This window comes from Chrysemys picta, chromosome 9 (genome assembly GCF_011386835.1).
Source record: "Chrysemys picta bellii isolate R12L10 chromosome 9, ASM1138683v2, whole genome shotgun sequence".
Lineage (NCBI taxonomy): Eukaryota > Metazoa > Chordata > Testudines > Emydidae > Chrysemys > Chrysemys picta.
Genome location: NC_088799.1, coordinates 101,981,991 through 102,001,524, shown reverse-complemented (window position 1 = coordinate 102,001,524; position 19,534 = coordinate 101,981,991). Strand labels below are relative to the sequence as shown.

Genomic DNA, 19,534 nt, shown 5'->3' with positions numbered 1-19,534 from the left:
ATCTTAGCCTTACTTATGACTTGTATTCTTGTGTGTATTCTTGTCCATTCTGACATTATAGGATTCCCTCCCCTCATAAATAGGTACTAACTGTCTTGTTGTTGGAATAACACTGTTGGCTTTGTGTTTTCTTCACGCTTTTCCCTTGTGTCTCTTGCTTCATTCCATACCTCACATTTGTACTAGTTATTTCAGCAAAATTTTAGATTCCGTTCATAAGAGCATAAGAACGTCCATATTGGGTCAGATCAATGGTCCACCTAGCCCAGTATCCTGTCTTCTGACAGTGGCCGGTGTCTGATGCTTCTGAGGGAATGAATAGAATAGGGCACTATATTGAGAGATCCATCCTGTTGTCCAGTCCCAGCTTCTGGTAGTCAAGGTTAAGGGATACCCAGATCATGGGGTTGGATCCCTGACCATCCTGGCTAATAGCAGTAGAGGACCTGTCTTTAAAATTATTCTTTCTTGGATTGCTTTCCCCCACTCCATTTTCAACTAAGTAACTCATGAGTGGGAATTTCAGCAAGTTTAACTTGTCATGCATCTAAAAAGGATGGAGGAAAACCCTTTCTTCCTATCAAATGAACATCTTCCTAGTGTCATTAGGAAACAGATGGCTTATTAATAAACTAAAAAAATGAATGGTGGCATGAATAAGCCAACCCAGGATTTAATCATTGCTATCATGGAATGGCAGACCATGTCTAGGACATCAGTAGGTTAAACTGCCTTTCAAAAGCTGTCTCTTTCCCTGACCAGGACTCAACTGTTCCAGCCCTCAGTGCCCCCTGGTGAATAGAGGTTGGCAGTAGGCAGATAATATGGTCCTCTCTTTTCCATTTGGACATAAACCTAAAGTAAAGTTTTTGAAGAGAAGGATTTCAGAATTTTGGAATCTGCATCTTATCCAATATGCTCCCTTATCTAGTTTTCTAATTGTATAGTGGTACAGTTGGCTATTAAATAGGGCAGTATCAGTTACCAAATATCGATTCAGAAATTGAAGATAGTTGAGTTTGCATGTTGTAAAACAGAAGACAAGTTAGGTCTGTATTCTGCAGAGGTCATAAAGAATGTTTCTCTTCACACATCTAAAATGTGTAACTCTACCTGTATAATCCAGTTAGTTGTCCTTTTTTAAAAATGCATCATGGGCATTCTACATGTCTAAATCAAGACAATTTATGAAAAAATGGTTCCTATAATGCAGTATTGTGAGGCATAGAGTGTACTGCAGAATTTCTCACTAAAAACAAATATAAAATATTCCAATATATAAGATTTCCTTTTTTCCTTTAGAATCTTTTTTATTTATTTATTTATTTATATTTTAATCCTCTAAAATCATTGTTTTAAGTCTCAGGACTTAAGGAAGCCTCATTAATGTCAGATTCTTCATATTTTCTTTACTGCAGGAAATTCTAGCAAGTGTAATGATAAAGAACCTTGATACAGGTGAAGAAATACCATTGAGCTTGGCAGAAGAAAAATTGCCAACAGGCATTAACCCCCTGACGTTACATATCATGAGGAGAACTAAGGAATATGTCAGGTATGAGTGAAAATGGCTTTTAGCTGTTCATATCTGATAGCTTGTGATATATTGCTGTAGTCCCTTGCTCTAATATTTCTGTTTTGTTTCTGTACTCATTATTTTGTTTAAAGCCTTTTTTAATGGAAGCAAGGAAGTATGTTTCAACCCATCCATCTGTTTGTGATGTGTATAATTTGAATGCGGTTACCCGGTTCTCTCTGATACTAGCTTATTTAATTAGGTAACAGAGGATATCTATTGAAATACTGTATTTTTAGGATAACTGACTATTGGACAATAAATCTTTGACTGGATCTGCACGTGTTCAGCATCTCTGAAAATCAGCCCTAACTCCAAACCAAACAGCAGTAAATATGCGTAATGTTGTGTCGCTTCTGACCTGAACTGAATGCGTTTTATTGTATCACAATAATGGGTGCCTAAGACGTAGTTAAAATAAATTTATGGGAGAATAAATATTAAGAGGTAATTCATGCTTTGAACATCTACGGCCACCATTGCAGTTGAATATTTTACAGTCTCCATCCTATTTAAGCAAGTTTATAATTTCTCTTTTGAGTTCTTGAATAAGTTTGGAGATTGTTGTCAATTGTCCTTATGGTAGACTATCGCAGATACTGATAAGTAAGTCATATTTTAATGCAGAGATCTCTAAGCCCTTAGCCTAAATGTCAGAGAGGAATTTGAACATTTGTACTGTTTATAAATACGTATAGCATTGGACAAAATAATGTTCAGACAGCCACATAAATAAACTTCTGTGTGCAAAGTTTTGCTTTGCATTTTCTTCCTTCAGTATTGGTTTCCTTAGGTACATATTTGCTTAATATTTACAATTGGAAATGAAGTAGCATAATGGAACAGAAGTATCTATAACATGTTATGAAACAATAACAAGTTGTTAAACATGCAAATAATTTGTTAGCCAATTCATGTATTTAGTCTGCTTCAGACATTCTTTCTCGTCTGTGTTTTGAAAAATGTAGCCTTTCAGGATATTTGAATGTACAGAAGGTGATAGATAACATGTAGCTTGAGTTGATTGCTCTGGGAGATGTGTATGCAGTTTGCCTTAATCAAGGTACCTAATGCATTGTATCTGCTGACTAAAACTATTGCTTGCTGAATGTGATGCTGAACGTTATTGGAGGATGTTGAACTTACTAACAGACTCCTAAGTCAAGAGCTATCAAGATGTGTGATATAAGTAGGAATCAGAAGATATGGTTTAATGCTTAATAGAATGATGTTAACACTTTAATTTGTGTTAAGAGCTGATATGGTATTTTGCATAAAACGTATATTTCACAGCAATGATGCGGCACAATCTGACGATGAAGACAAAATGCAGACACAGCAAACTGATTCTGATGGAGGAAGATTAAAACAAAAAACGTAAGACTTTAGGACTCTTGTTTTAATGTTTTATGTAAACTACCAGTATCTTTAGAAGTACAAATGTTTTGTTTTTATGTAACGATCTGCACTCTGGTCACAACATGGTCTCCCCTTTATGTTTAAGAATGATTTCAGAACAAGGGTCTGAAATCAGTTATGCCTACTACTATATATTAAAAACAGGCAGCTATATTTTACCCTAATTAAATTACTGATGCTTACAAGCAAAAAAGCTTGAACCAACAGGTTTAAAACAAACAGAAGGAAGTACTACTTCACACAACACACAGAAAACCTCTGTTACTCATTGCCAGGGGATGGTGTGAAGGTCAAAAGTATAACTGGCTTCAAAAAATAACTAGGTAAATTCATGGAGGACGGGTCCATCAGTGGCTGTCAGCCAAGATGGTCAGGGATGCAACCCCATGCTTGGCGTGTCCCTAAGTTTCTGACTGCCAGAAGCTGAAACTGGACAACAGATGATGGATCACTAGATAATTGCCCTGTTCTGTTCATTCCCTTTGAAGCATCGGGCACCAGCCACTGTTGGAAGACAGGATACTGGGCTAGATGTGCCATTGGTCTGACCTGGTATGGTCATTCTTATATTAAGATGTAAAAATACAAATGGAAAGAAATACCACTTTATTTCAAACCCAAAGTGGTTTTGGGTCACAGATGGCAAATACTATGTGATTGGTTTTCTTTGCGTGACATGGGTGGTGAAAAAATATTCTTGCTTTTTAAGGACTCAGCTGAAAAAGTTCTTGGGCAAATCAGTAAAGAGGGCAAAGCATCTTGCTGAAGAATATGGTGAACGTGCTGTAAATAAAGTTAAAAGTGTTCGAGATGAAGGTCAGTGAAATAGAATCATTATCTAATAGAGCCGAATCTTGTTGTGTATCCCTTGGGACAAAAGCCAGCTGTATAAGGGAATTTGAGATCTTCCTTTGAGGGGAAAATTAAAAATGAATTATGCTCCCACCAAATAGCTTCGACAGAATGCGGGTTCTCGAGACTGAGGTCTGTCCTGCAGTTCTCCGTATACGTGACAGATGAATACTTCAGGGATGGTTTTGTTTGCTTCCCTTGTGGTGTTACTGTTTCTTACACAGTACAAACAGCAGGAAAAGCTGTGGGGAGGGTGGTGGGAGCTGAATAACCATTTTAAGTGTAGCATAAAATCTAGTCTCTAGATGTACAGGAAATATAGGGGATTGTAAGACATTTAATCAATGTATATACTTAATAAAAACATAAATAATTTAGTCCTAGTCCCCATGTGTATTCCACACCTGGGTGTGCATGTGCCCGAGACTAGAAATTTGTAGCAGGGAGTGCTCTTTGATCTGCACATGCACAGTTGGTTTCCCCATGCTCCAAACTGTGGGCATAAAGGGCGGCATAGACCCATGCCACTCCAGTTCCTTCTTACCACCGCATGGCCTGAGTCAGAGTTCTGTGTCCGCTATGATCTTCCTCTACTTTCAGTATCTATAAGTGGCCTCAAACTGTGAGCAACATCAACCCGGTGTAGAGGCCAAATCAGTTAAGCCTAAGAAACCCTCTCACAAGAGTAAGGAATATGACCACGGGCGTAAGAACAGATCCCCATCCACATCTGCCTCTAAGATAAAGCATCCCTCCCCATCCCAGCCCAAGTTGGGTGAGTCTTTGTGTGCAGATCATAAGGAATTTAGGTCCTCCTAAACCTACCCAAGAAGGAAAGGTGCCTCTGAAGAAGGATCTGACAATACCGGCTCTGGCCCACAAGCCAAAAGATCAGCACTCACTGCTCCTGTCCAGGAGTTTCACTCTGGACCCCATTCAACAGTTCTTGCACACTCCAAGTGGGATCCTCAGACTACCAGGTCACTAGAGGCTCTGGATCTGTCAGTTCCCACCTCAGGAACTCCAGATAGGACTGAAACCTTTATCTTGCCCGAAGATCTTTTCCCTCTACCCTATCCACAATCTCTTCTTCTGTTGGGCCTGGTTCTCCTTAGAGACTTTTCAACACCAGAAGAAACCATCTCCAGGAAAAGATCCTCCCCTACTGCATCCACAAGTCACAGTGTTCTCCCATTGGCACAGTTGGTAGTAGCAACAGACAAGTGGGTACTAGATGTCATCCACTCCAGCAACACAATCAAGTTTATTTTACACACACACACACACACACACACACACACACACACACACCCCACCTTCTCAGGGATCACTCTCATGAGGAGATCCTTAGTCAGGAGGTGAACCTTCAGCAAGGGACCATAGAACAAGTGCCACCACAACATCAAGGGAAGGGGTTCTACTCTTTATATTTCATAGTTCCCAAGGAAAATAAAAGATGAAGACCAATTCTCGATCTACATCAACTAAATAGCCTATTCACAAATCAAAATTTCTCATGGTAATACTGGCAGAAATAATTTCTTCCTGGGAGAACACATGGTTCCTGGCCTCGATATAAAAGATGCATGCTTTCATGTGGGTATTCACCAGTCCCACAGAAGGTTTCACAGATTCATAAGTCAAGAGCATTACCAGTTGAGAGTACTCCCATTTGGGCTGGCAACAGCACCTAGGGTCTTCACGAAAGTCTTCTCTGTGGTGGTGCCTAGTGAGATACCCTGTAGCCCATGCTCACCACTTATATGGTTGATCTATTTTGTACAAAGCATGCCTTATGAGATATCATTTGAAAACTCATGAGCTACTGAGCATCGTTATCCTATTAATGTGTATCATATATGCAGTTATGAGATTTTGCTATAGTGTACTGAGACATGTGAGTCTGGGGAACACCCACAGACTAGGTCCTTAAAGATAACAAAAGGACTGTAAACAAAGGCCTTGCATGTTGTCTCTGAATATGCCTGTCAAAAGTCAAGTACACAGAAGGTGTGAGCAAGAAAGTGACACTTCACCTGAAAGATTACTCGAATCTCACATACACCAAAGAGTTGATTGTCTGCACCTCAGCAGGGGTGGAGGGGGTGTGTGCCTTAGAGAGGAGGAGGGTGTTAAAATAAGGGATAATAGCTTCCCCATTTACCTCTCCTCCCCCACTTCAGATGCATGGAAGCAAGATCATTAGGAAGATAGAGAAGCATTGACGTGTGGGAGGGGTGGTCCCAGCCTGTGAAATGTATTGCAGCTTATGGTAGCCTGGGTAAAGTTTAGGAATTAGATTGCGATTTTATCATTTTATTTCCTTTTGTAACCAGTTCTGACTTTTATGCCATTACCACTTAAAATATAGCTTTCTCTAGTTAATAAACTTGTTTTAATATTTTAATCTAAGCCTATGTTTTGACTGAAGTGTCTGGGGGAATCTCTACTCAGGTTAACAGAGACTGTGGCATGATCATTTCCTTCGATGCAATGAACTAATTAATGAGCTTACAGTAACTCCTCACTGAACGTTGTCCTAGTTAACGTTACGTTGCTGATCAATTAAGGAACATGCTTGTTTAAAGTTGCATAATGCTCCCTTATAACGTTGTTTGGCAGCCGCCTGCTTTGTTCACTGCTTGCAGAATGAGCAGCCCGTTGCAGCTAGCTGGTGGGGGCTTGGAACCAGGGTGGGCTGGCAGCCCCCATCAGCTCCCCCAAGTTCCCTGTGTGGCAGCTGCCCAGGAGGCTATCAATTGGCGGCAGTTCAGCTGTCCCTCCCCCCACTGCCATGTGCTGCTCCTGACCCCTGCCTTGGAGCTTCTCCCGGGAGCCTCCTGCTTGCTGTGCAGAGGGCAGGGGAAGAGGGGTGCTAATGTCGGGGTGTCCCCTGCTCCTGTACCCCATCTCCACAGAGCGGGGGGACACACGACAGGGCTCAGGATGGAGGGAGCTTGCGGGCAGCAGCTGCTGTCTCAACTTGCTCATCTAGATACAAAGGCACTGTACTTAGTGGGGTCAGCGTGCTTAAAGGAGCAATGCGTGTCTGTCTGTCTCTCACCCCACTTTGGAAAGTGGAGGGAGTGGTGCGCTCCAGTGGGATAGCACGGGTTCAGCATCACGTTCAGTTTCCGCAGGGAATGTTTGCTGCCACTGCCATGCTGTCTCCTCTCTCCATTCGTTCTGCCTTGTAGGGTGTGAGGCTACATTAACAACGTGTTAACCCTTGAGGGCTCAGCCGAGTGCTAGTTCATCATTTAGCAGTAAGACATTCCCTGGGAAATATCCCTCCCTCTTCCACCCTGACTCCGCCACCTCAACCAAGCTTCACAATCATTGCTGTGTACATAATTAAATTTTGTTTAAAACTTATAGTCTCTGTGTATGTGTATGTGTGTGTATATAGTATGTATATATATGTGTGTGTATATAAATAAATATAATATGTGTATAAATAAAATATAGTCTTTTGTCTAGCGAAAAAAATTTCCCTGGAACTTAACCACCTACTCTTTACATTAATTCTTATGGGAAATTGGATTCGCTTAACATGGTTTCACTTAAAATAGCGTTTTTCAGGAACATAACTATAGCGTTAAGCGGGGAGTTACTGTACTCTGATCAAGGGGGTCTTCAGCAGTGTAAGCAGATTAGTGTTCTTCCTTTCAGATTAGATTTAGACACGCTAATGCAGTAACAACCTCGTCCAGTTTGTAAGATCATCAGAACTCAGTACTAAAAGAATCACAATTAATTCAAAACCAAAATAATCTTCTGTTCCAAGAAAAATGATTGAGAAATGCACATTGTAGGGATCAATGCCATCTAATGTACACAGTTGTGTTGTGTTCTGCTTAGTGTTCCATACTGACCAGGATGATCCCTCTTCAAGTGATGATGAAGGAATGCCATATACAAGGCCAGTTAAATTCAAAGCAGCACATGGCTTCAAGGGACCTTATGACTTTGAACAAATAAAAGTAGTTCAGGATCTCAGTGGTGAACACATGGTAAGTTTATTTTTTATGTCAAATTCCACTTTGATGTAAATGAAGAGAATACTTCTGCTTGCTGAGTGTGGTCAGTGTGAAATCCAAGTGTATCTTCAGATTATGAAACAGAGTAGGGAGACACAGCCATTAAGACTCATTCCATCTGTCTTATCTGTGGGTGAGATTCTGCAAATAAATTTGTCTGGACTCATTCCTAACCCCCCCTCCCCCAAGGAGCTTTTTTGCAGGATGTAACTGTATATGCAGCAGCTAATGCAGTGTCATTCCTCCAGTTAGAGTATTATGCTGCTTTCCCATATTCTTGATTTGAGTGTTCTTGTGGGAACTGGAAGGCAAGAATCTCCCTCCCCTTTCCAGCCTCCCTGGAGAGCCTTCATGCCTAAGGTCAATGTTCTGTTTGAGTGCCACTGAATTAAGTCTTCAACCTGGCATTGCAATGCACTGGTATTGGTCTGGTTCTTCACGTGTGCGTATTACAGCATAATGATTGCCCAACTCTTCCCTTTTAAAGATCTTTTTTTCAGTAGCTTATAACTTTGCCAAACTTTAACTGTTTGGGCTGAAATTTTCTATGCTGGGTGTCTCTATCAGGCTGACTTTTTCTTTAGAAAATTTCAGGCAAAATGGTTGGGCAGTTTCCTAGAAAGCTACTAGGGAAATATGTTTTATCCATGTTAAAATGTTGACCTTTTTTCATTTTGAGAAGCTCTGGCACCCTATGTTTTGGAGCAGGGACTTTAAATTCAGCCAGAATGGGGATGTGCCCTTTGCTATCCCTGTGAAAATCCACCCAAATTTGGCCAAGTTACAAGCTTTTGAAAACCTGCAATTTTCACATGTTGAGTAGAGATTTGCTAGCGCTTCTCAGCTAAGTTCCCCAAAGATGTCCTCCACACTTGGCATGCTCTAGCCAAAGGTTGAGCAGAAATTTCCTTATAATTGTAGCTCTGGACTGTTGCAGACCAGGGTTGGACCTGGGCACTAGAACTGAGCAGGGAACTTGTCTGGCTGTGCTTTCAGTGACCTCTCACTGTAGACAGATCCAGGCAGCGTGGAGGAGGAAGCTGCCTGATTCAAATGCAGAGAAGAGAAAATCTCGACTGTGGCAGGGAAGAATAGATTGGGAACAGGTGCAGAGAAGGGCTAATAGGATGATCTGAGGAATGGAGAACCTACCTTATGAGAGGAGACTAGAGGAGCTTGGTTTGTTTAGTCTAACAAAATGAAGACTGAGGGGAGATAGAAAGCAATCCTATACATACATCAGAGGGATAAACACCAGGCAGGGACAGGAGTTATTTAAATTATGGGCCAGTGTTGGCACAAGGACAAATGGTTATAAACCGGCCATCAAAAAGTTTAGGTTTAAATGTTTCTGTCCATCAGAGGAATGAAGTTCTGGAACAGCCTTCCAAGAGGAGTAGTGGGGACAAATAACCTAACTTGTTCTAAGACTGAGCGTGATGATTTTGTGGAGGGGATGGTATGATGAGGTTGCCTACAGTGTCAGATGGCCCATCCAGGACTGCTATTAGCGAATATCTCCAACAGCTGGAAATGGAGCACTAGATGGGGAGGGCTCTGATTTACTATAGAGAATTCTTTTCCAGGTGTCTCACCCACATGCTCAGAGTCAAACTGATCACCATATTTGGGGTCGGGAAGAAATTTTCCCTTAGAACAGATTGGCAGAGACCTTGGGCATTTTTCGCCTTCCTCTGAAGCCTGGGGCACTGGTCACTTGCTGGTTTGAACTAGAATAAATGGTGGATTCTCTGTAACTTGAAGTATTTAAATCAAGATCTGAGGACTTCAGTAACTGAGCCAGAGGTTATGGGAGTAGATAGGTGAGGTTCTGTGGCCTGTGATGAGCAGGAGGCCTTAAAGACTGAACCTGAGACTGGAGGCTGGCAGGAAGGTGAGGGAGACTGGGGTCTGGCAGAGCAAGGAGACTGGGACTGGCAGCAGGGGGATGCGGGGAACCTGTAACTGGCTGTGTAAAGAGACTGGAGAGAGAGTGCTGGGGGAATGTAGGCAGAACTGGGTATGGCTGAGATGGGGAACAGGGAGTCTGGAGGGGTGAAAGTTGGATTTACTGGGTAAGGAGCTTGGGACTGGGACAAGAAGGCTCAGGAGTGGAGGCCGGAGACTCATTAGATGAGGACAGTGGGATTGTGATGAGGAGCCTGGGGTGGGGAGGAGGTTGTACAGAGGAGCTCGATCTTGGGTGTGGGATGGGCAGAAGAAGAATCTGCCCACTACAACAGCCCCCTCTCCGGAGTTTGGCATGGAACCCGCAATTCCCAAGTCTCGCCAGGCCTCTGCTGTCAGCAAATGTCTGTGAAACCCACTGACAAAGTGTGTGCCTGAGTCCCCTGCAGCGCTCATTCACCCAAAGGATGAGAACCTACTTTGTTCTCAGTTACTCCATTAGCTCAAGTGGCAGAAGTCTGGGCAGTGGATCTAAAGGTTCCAGACCTGCTGATGAGTCATGTGGGTGTCAATAAGGTGCCACATGATGGAATTGTTTTCTCAGTTTACTTGTTTAAAAACCTAGGGAAATTACATGCAAACTATGTAACAAGAACATTAAAATTGCAAAGTCAAGCCTCAAAAGTTATAAAATGTCAGAATTAAGGTTGCCTTCTCAACCTTAATTGAGCCCCCTTGTGCTTGTGCATTATGATACAGTCACGAATTATGTGACCACATACTATTTTTTTCTCTGCAGGACCCCTGGCTCATGTAGTGCACAGGATGGAACTGCTCTGGAGATGAATCAGGGTTGTGTAGTGAAGTGGGTTGTTGTCTCCAAGATCTTTGCTTCATTTGTTACAGAGGTGTAGTGCACACGGCAGGGGACTGCAGAAAGCGAAAGGAAGGTCTCATAAGGCAGTTGAATGGTGCCTGGAGAACTGGATTCTATCCCTGCCTCTGTCACAGAGTTGCTGTGTGGTGCAAGTCAAGTCACTTAAACTAGACTTTTCACAGAGGGTCGCTAATTGTGTAATATGCATTTTCTGGGTGCCTGACTTGAGGCCTAGGGGTCTGATTCGCAGAAGTGCTGACCACTCAGCTGCCACTGAAGTCAGTAGGAGCTGTGCTTTGAACAGATCAAGTGCTGTATAACACTAAATATTCTGAAAAATAGTTATCTCAAATTGGGCACCCAGAATCAGTGGATACTTTTGACCTTAATCTCTGTGCCTCTGCAAAATGTGTATTTATAATAACACTCATCTCACAAGGGTAGAACCTAATTCACTAGTTTCAGGGTAGCAGCCGTGTTAGTCTATATCCTCAAAAAGAACAGGAGTACTTGTGGCACCTTAGAGACTAACAAATTTATTAGAGCATAAGCTTTCGTGGGCTACAACCCACTTCTTCGTATGCATCCGAAGAAGTGGGTTGTAGCCCACGAAAGCTTATGCTCTAATAAATTTGTTAGTCTCTAAGGTGCCACAAGTACTCCTTTAATTCACTAGTGTTTGTGAAGCACTCTGATAGAGTGGTGAGTGCCATAGACAAGCTGATGAGAAGTTGTTAATTCAGTCTTCCTTGCAGGGTTTGACTAGTGTGCAGTAAATAAGGCATGGGGCCACATATTGAATAGCTGCCCTTCAAGTGAACGCTGTCTATCCTGTGCACTGAATGAAGCAGGGGTCCTTTGTAAAAAGTAGTACGTGATGATGAAATTATCATAGTATCATAATATATGAGCTCGGGGGAAACAAATTCAGATTGCACAGGCAACCTTAATTCTGGCATTTCCTAACTTTTTGGTGCTTAACTTCACAATCTTAATAAAATGTTCCTTTAACATGGTGGTGTGTGTATATGCCAATTAATATGCTAGTTAATGGTTCTGGAATGGAAAAAGGTACTTACTTTGTTTATTGTGAACTCTTATTTTGACAGGGTGCTGTTTGGACAATGAAATTTTCTCACTGTGGACGATTACTTGCATCAGCTGGACAGGACAATGTAGTGAGAATATGGGTTTTAAAGAATGCTTTTGACTATTTCAATAACATGCGACTGAAATACAATACAGAAGGTACCTCTCCATATCTCACTGGTACTTTAAGGGTATTAGAAATTCTAGAACTGTCTAGAGTTTTTTCTTGTATTTTTTTTTTTAAAAAGTTCTACTTAAATAGTTTCTAACTTTCTGGGTTTTAATCTTTGTTCTAGGTCGTGTGTCTCCTTCCCCTTCTCAAGAGAGCCTGAATTCTTCCAAGTCTGATACTGAGGCAGGGGTATGTGTACCAGATAGCGTAGGAGTCTTTTAAGCAATGTATTCCCTGTTTCTGTAATGCTATAGATTTGCACTGCTTTAATCCAAAAAGTATGCCCCAGCTCTGGAGGAGTTCAAACTCTGAAGTCTCAATTCTTCAATCTAATTCTACATTGTCTTCTGAGGGAGTTTCCCCTCAATAAATGCAGGCTTGGCTCTTGTGTGATATGACTCAAACATTTATTCACTCAGTCAAAAACGAAGATCTGACTGGACATGTTTAGTCAATGTGTGTGTGTGATACGGGCAAATAATAAAATAGAGCAAAACTAGATAACTTGTTACAGTCTGCACATCTTCATTTTAATATGTTATTAATTAAAGCTAATCCCTCAGTGGGTCTTTGAGCTGAATGCTGGAAGTAATTAAATACAGATAACTTTGAATTTCCTCACCTGGCAATTCCTTTCACAACTTTATTTAAAAATGAGTCTGACACTGTATCCTTTATTCTCACGAAGGCTAAGATTTAGTGATGGGCATTTTTAGTAATAGTTATGGACAGGTCATAGGCAATAAACAAAAACTCATGGCCTGTGACCTGTCCGTGATTTGTACTATAAATACCCATGACTAAATCTTAGGTGCTTTGGGGAGGATCCCAGGGCCATGCCGTTGCTCTGTGGGTGGACGGGCAGAGCAGCTGGCCCTGGGGCCACTCCAGTGCGGCTGGCTTCAGGGGCCGCCCCAGCTCCCTGGGTAGCCCTGGGGTCAGCTGCACCATCCGCTGCAGAATTCACGGAGGTACCAGAAAGTCACGGAATCCGTGACTAACTTGCACCCTTCATTCTCGCAGACTGGTGTGGAGGTTTGGGGGGTACTCTGTGTGTGTGTGTGTGTGTGTGTGTGTGTGTGTGTGTGAGAGAGAGGAACAAAAAACACAAGGGAAGTTTTAAGAATGGTGTATGTTTATAATAGATGTGTGCATACATATTCTGTTTCATTTATTTATACATTACATAAACTGAATACTGCTTAGCCAATAAATCAGAGAATTGACCTGTCTTAAATATGCAGTATGTATTTAGACAATATTGTTTTAATCTATTCAAATCAGTTAAGTACAATAAGCATTAAAATTCGAGATGTATGGCAGAACTTAGTGCTTTTAGAACAATGTAGTTGTAAACTCAGTACACTGCTTACAGCACCATGTAATTTATTTTGAATGTTCAAATAACTGACATGAATCACTTATTTCTCTAATACTTGGTACTTAGGTTTTATATCTGTGCTCAGATATCTGTGGCACATCTGCATATCAGAAAGCAGTAACAATGTGTTCTGTTACCGTGTTTTTTTTTCTGTTGCATTGATTGATTGATTTTGAGATATTGATATTTGATAGGTTTGCAGTGGAGCTGATGAAGACCCTGATGATAAAAATGCACCATTTCGGCAGCGGCCATTTTGCAAATACAAAGGTCATACAGCAGATCTCCTTGATCTCTCATGGTCTAAAGTAAGACAGCTTTTGTGCAGACTATGCAGAACTTTCCCACTTCCCCCCATGTTTTGCTGTGTTCCTTTTCTTGGCACTTTATATCTAACCAGTGAAACAACTGATTATTAGTCTATGGATATAGGCACAGCCCATCTGTGAATTGGCTGATAAATATCTAAAACGCTTCGTAGCTGGTTTCCTCTTGTCTCTCGTAGAGTATCCAGCATAAGAACATTCTCTCTCATTCTAGCGCCGCTGCAGTTTTTAGGGGGCCAGATTCTGAGCTGGTGTCAATGGCATAGTGTCATTGGATTCAGTGAAGCTGTGCTGGTTTACTCTCGATGAGGATCTGATCGCAGAATATTCAATACCTTCAGATTAGCCATCTCTGAGTTCGAGCTGTGCTGTCTGTGTTGTATCTAAAATGTGAGCTTGGCTGCTGCTCTGTGAAGAGCTTTTTATTGTACCCTTTTAACTATTCTATTATGGCTCCGTGTGTATTGGCAGGAAGCGGAGTCCATTTGTGGCTTTCCATCTTTCATGTGATTACGTAATGTCCTGCCACTACTGGCTGCAGTTTGATTATCTGAAAACGTTGCTCTTCTTCCGTCTCCCCTATTTTTTAAAAGAAGAAGAAAACTGGTTATTTCACACCTTTTTTACCATTCACTGAAGAACTTAAGCTACACAGAGAGGAGGCAGGAATGATTGTTACTTTGTTTTAGAGGTTGACTGGCACTGGTTGAATGAGTGTGGTTGAATAAACAGCTAATAAAAAAAAAAGTTTTAAATTCTTGCAGCTAATTGTGTAACCCCACTGACTTGTGTTGATGAGATCTTACTCACCCTGGGGCTACTCGTTTGTGTAAGGGCTCATCAGCATAAATAAAGGTGTTTCAATGCAGTTGTTCATAAATATGGAAACCGGGAAAACTTTTTATTGGATTGTCTGGAAGCAACTTAAATTATAAAGATTCAGAAATCAAGATTTTAAATTTACCATTACCAAATCAAACACCTTAATTTCTGGAGGCCATTACATTTCTTACTCAATTAAGGGTCTATATTAAAATCAAAGTAGTATACATTCAGTACCTGATACAGAACACACCTCAGGTATCTTCCCAAGATACGCAAACAAGAGAACCCAGGCAGACCCATCATATCTGGTCACAGCACTCTTACTGAAGGAATATCAGGACTCATAGAAACTATCCTCAAACCACTCACCACCCAAAGGGCCAGCTTCCTCCAGGACAAAACTTGACTTCTTCCAAAAACTCTGCAAATTAACAATCTCCCTCAGAATATATTTACCAAAATAATGGACAACCCTCAGATATCCACCCAAAACACATTGCCAGATTCATCCATTTCATCTTCAACAACAAACGCTTCACTCAAACCATGGGAAGAGTCATGGTTACTAGGATGACTTCCCAGGATATCAACCTCTTCAGGGCCCACCTTCTAGACAAATGCACCATGAAACCAGTAATATACCTGAGATACATCAGACATTTTCATCCTCTGGACAGACGACTTGAGCTCCCTCATAAATTTCCAGCGCAACTTCAGCCACCACTAGCCATCCATTAAACTTTCTAGAACACACCCACACTAGCATCAACTTCCTGGATGCCACAATCCACTTCAACAGTGGAATCCTACAGACAACCATATACAGGGAACCCACGGATTACCACACCTACCTTCACAGATCCAGTAACCACCTCAAACAAACTAAGGGACTGCCAGGGACTCAGATACCACAGAATAGTCTTCCAGGAGAAAGTCTGAAATGTACACCTTAACACATTTAAAACTGCCTTCACCATACAAGGACACTCTACCAGAGAAGTGTAGATCATCGTGGAACAGGCCACCCAAATGCCCCGAGAGAACCTACTTCAGTACAAAAATAAACCCCGCTCCAACCACACACCCCTAGTTGTCCCCACCACCCCATGCTGGAACCCATACAGGGGGTATCAAACAAAGACACCCTCCACTTGATTGGTACCCCATCCGGAAAGAAATCTTTTCTGAATCCCCTCTTCTGGCCTTTAAACAACCCTCCAGCCTCTCCAAGCTCATAATTACAAGCAGGCTCCCCACAGAGCAGGACATACCAACTCCAGAGGCACCAGACCCTGCCACAACAACCGATGTAAAACCTGTAGACCTATCTCCACTGCTCTGATGATCGACACCCCTCACAGCAAACCTTTCGAGATCCATGGATCCTACACATGCTTATCACAGTATGTGATATACTTCATCCAGTGCACTAAATGCCCCGATAACTCCTGTGTTGGTGAAATGGCTACACTCTCGAATGAGCTGACAATGAAAAATAAGACAAACACCATATCTGTGGGTGAACTCTTCATAAAGTAATCATTCTGTATCTGACTTCTCCATCCTCATCCTCAAAGGTAACTTGCTCAACACCTAAAGACGACACTTGGAGCTTCAATTCATAACTTTGGTAGATACTAAAAATCATGGACTGAATAGACACACTGGATTTATGGCTTATTACAACAATCTGTATCCTACTTGACAACCCCCCTCCCCCCAGCTTTTTTCCTTTTCCCCCTTATGGATGGAGAGGTGGTGTTAACTAGCCACTTGGCCTTGAATGGTCCGTTGAAATATGTGTTAACTACTTATGCTAAACAATCTGTTCCACCTTGTACATTTCCCATACTAGAAGAACTCTGTGTAAGCTCGAAAGCTTGTTTCCCACCAACAGAAGTTGGTCCAATGAAAAAATATGTCTTTACTGTCTTTGTCCTTCTCAGAATGCACAAGTAAGAACTAAAAGATTTAAACAGAATTTTCAGCTTGAAAAAAGGCCCTAAATAGAACAAAGTGATCTGTATTCAGTACTGAAATAACTCTGAAAAACTCTGAATTTGAGAGGAGAGGGAAGGGGAATTTCCACTGATATATTCTGTGGTTTCTAGTTCCTGCATTGCTATTTTTGTCATCAGTACATTCCACTGTTCTCGTGCAAATTTGTATAGTCCTTGAAGCCACTGCAGTTAAAATGAGAAAATCACCCTACCTTCAGTTTCGTATCACATTTTAAAATCTTGAGTTCTCTATACTGAAATAAATAACAGAGCAACCTCTTCGGAATGCAGACATCTGGCCAAAGGAGACCAGACAGTAGCCTCTCTGCCCTCACCCTTGAGTTTTTTCTTCTACCTATGCTTTTGTTTGTTTGTTTGTTTTTTAAATACTTTTTTTATAATTGTTATAACCATTTCATTGCCACTTTCATTGATGTTTTTTCCTATTTTAAAAAAAATTCTACCTAAATCAGTGCAGTCAATAAGTATTTTGGGTAAAAATGACATTTTTATGAAAAAATCATTTCCTCCTATCATACTTAACATTTGATCAAGTGGTCTGTGGGAGTTGGTAAACAACTTCACTTGGTATCATTCTAGTCTTGAAGTGTGAAATTTACAAAGGATGAAACCTTATATGCATGCTCTCAGTAATCTTGTTTGTTAAAAAAATCTTAAAAACCTACTGGCTGCACCTTTCAAATGCTGTGAAAATATTTCTGTTTAAAAACTGAAAATATTATAAAGAGAGAATATTATTTTTCTTCCACTTCCGTGAAAAGGAAAAGTTTATTCCTGAAGAGTTAATTGCTCTTATTGATTATTCTCTTCCGCAACAGCAACTTAACAGTTCGTTTCTGTGGAGGTTATTTTGATGTCCTAAATGGGAATGGTTCTTGACTTTAAGGTGGGGAATAATCAGGAATAGATGAACTCTAAAATTTTCATCCAAATTTTTCTAGTAATAAAGTTGGGGGGGGGAACAGAGTATGATATAGAAACGGTTTTTAAGTGGTTTTCAGAATTCTTCAAGAAATGTTGTAGGATACTTAAGAAAATAATTGTAGTTGGTAGGTGCCTCTGCTAATTACCCCATTTAGTAAGCTAGTTGCTACAACTATTGTCTTTCCAGCCCCCCCTCTCCCCTCCCCAAAAGGTGGTGTATTAAAATAAGTGTTTGAGCATTAGCATTTTGGGGCGGGGGGCGGGTAAGCTTTTCATTAATACTGAGTTCCCTACTGGAGTGCTGTAACCTGGAAATCCATGTTATAATCTGAGCAGGAAATATTCTATACCAAAGTGCATTTGTGCTGTGTACCAGTATATTTGATAAACCTTTGAATTATTTCCTGCAATTTCTTCCACAGAACTACTTCTTGCTTTCTTCTTCAATGGATAAAACAGTCCGATTATGGCACATATCCAGAAGAGAGTGTCTCTGCTGTTTCCAGCATATAGACTTTGTCACCGCAATAGCTTTCCATCCAAGAGTAAGTAGCTGTGTACGCTTTCATATGAATAGAGGAGACTATTTTTGAAAGGGGATTTAGGCACCTCCCATTAACTGTCAAACTTAAAAATTGAGTCTCTGTAAAAGTTGGGCACATGAGTGCTCTTTGTGCCTCTTGAAAATATTCCCAGTGTCCTTAAAATTCTGTCCTGAACACTAGTTATTGCTAAACCCTATTCCCAGTCGACTGGCTGACACGATATAGAACATGAATTGTTCTTGTCTGCACTGACCACTAATATATGGCTAATATTGCATTCACTAACTTGAGTGTAAAATAAATCCTGTTTCAAAAGGATAAAATTTCCTAATGTTGACAACGGAGCGGGAACACAGTGCGGCACTCTCTGAAAATCCATCCCAGCCACTTATGAGCTTCATCATGGACTCCAGAAGGAGCTGTGTCCAACCAGCCAGAAAAACATCCGTCCTTAGCAGGGTATATCAGAGAGTAAAGAACTCTAAGTAGCACATTGTGCCTCTCAGAGCGACTCTTGAACAGTTAGACCATTTTTGGATAGAAGACATTGATAATGTTGCTAAATTAAAAAAAAAAACGTAGAGGTGTGCATTGTACATTAAATGATATTTTAAATAGTGTCTGGTCTTAATTCTACTAATTGATTTATCAGTGAATTCCTGTTTGGGACGAATGGTGGGGCCGGGGATGGGGTTTCCAGTATGTATTTCAGTGCATACACATCCTTTTACTCCACAGCTTATGGTATCTGCCCTTTTAGGATGACAGGTACTTTTTAAGTGGCTCATTGGATGGGAAACTCCGACTTTGGAACATTCCTGACAAAAAAGTGGCATTATGGAATGAAGTGGATGGGCAGACAAAATTGATCACAGCAGCAAACTTCTGTCAGAATGGCAAATATGCAGTGATTGGCACATATGATGGCAGATGTATCTTCTATGATACAGAGGTAAAAATTTTGTATACTGAGTTGTTAATTACAGCCATGGCTTCCATTTATTGATAGGACAGTTTCACTTCTAACTTACATTATGTTAGGTAAATAACTTAGTTTAAAACCTTTTTTACTATTCATTTACAGAAATATAAGCTTTCTAAACAGTTACTATTTTTCAAGTTCTAACAGACTTACTTATGCTGCCTGCAGTTTTATCGAATACTTGCCAATAATTAAGAATCCGTGTAATTTCTCTCTAGCACTTGAAGTACCACACACAGATACATGTGCGTTCTACCAGAGGACGGAACAGAGTTGGAAGAAAAATTACTGGCATTGAGCCTTTGCCTGGAGAAAATAAGGTACTGTAATATAGTCCAAGCAATCTTTCACATGCACGTTCAGCAAGGTGTTAGTCTCAGATACTCAGTATTCTTCCCAGGGCCTATTTAAGAGGTCCTGGACACACACTGCCCCCACTGACTTCTGAATAATAGTTTCTGGGCACTGCTGTGATATAAACATTTGCTAAGATGTTGTTCAGTTAATAATTTAGTACCACAATCACAGCAGAGAGATCTTAAGAAGTGTGACAATGGAGGTGCAAAAAAACCAAAACATTAAATTACTTATTTTGTC

The 19,534-nt window shown here is 40.9% G+C and overlaps 1 protein-coding gene across 1 annotated transcript in view; it reads left to right on the top strand.

Annotated features, from left to right (window-relative positions):
• The window catches only part of WDR44 (WD repeat domain 44), a 58,346-nt gene that overhangs the window by 30,483 nt on the left and 8,329 nt on the right, over window positions 1-19,534 (top strand). The window contains exons 7-16 of the mRNA XM_065556769.1: window positions 1,419-1,555; window positions 2,870-2,953; window positions 3,705-3,811; window positions 7,709-7,860; window positions 11,782-11,920; window positions 12,058-12,122; window positions 13,509-13,622; window positions 17,833-17,955; window positions 18,716-18,907; window positions 19,156-19,257. Coding sequence (XP_065412841.1) covers window positions 1,419-1,555; window positions 2,870-2,953; window positions 3,705-3,811; window positions 7,709-7,860; window positions 11,782-11,920; window positions 12,058-12,122; window positions 13,509-13,622; window positions 17,833-17,955; window positions 18,716-18,907; window positions 19,156-19,257 — 1,215 coding nt within the window. The remainder of the gene's footprint in view (window positions 1-1,418; window positions 1,556-2,869; window positions 2,954-3,704; window positions 3,812-7,708; window positions 7,861-11,781; window positions 11,921-12,057; window positions 12,123-13,508; window positions 13,623-17,832; window positions 17,956-18,715; window positions 18,908-19,155; window positions 19,258-19,534) is intronic.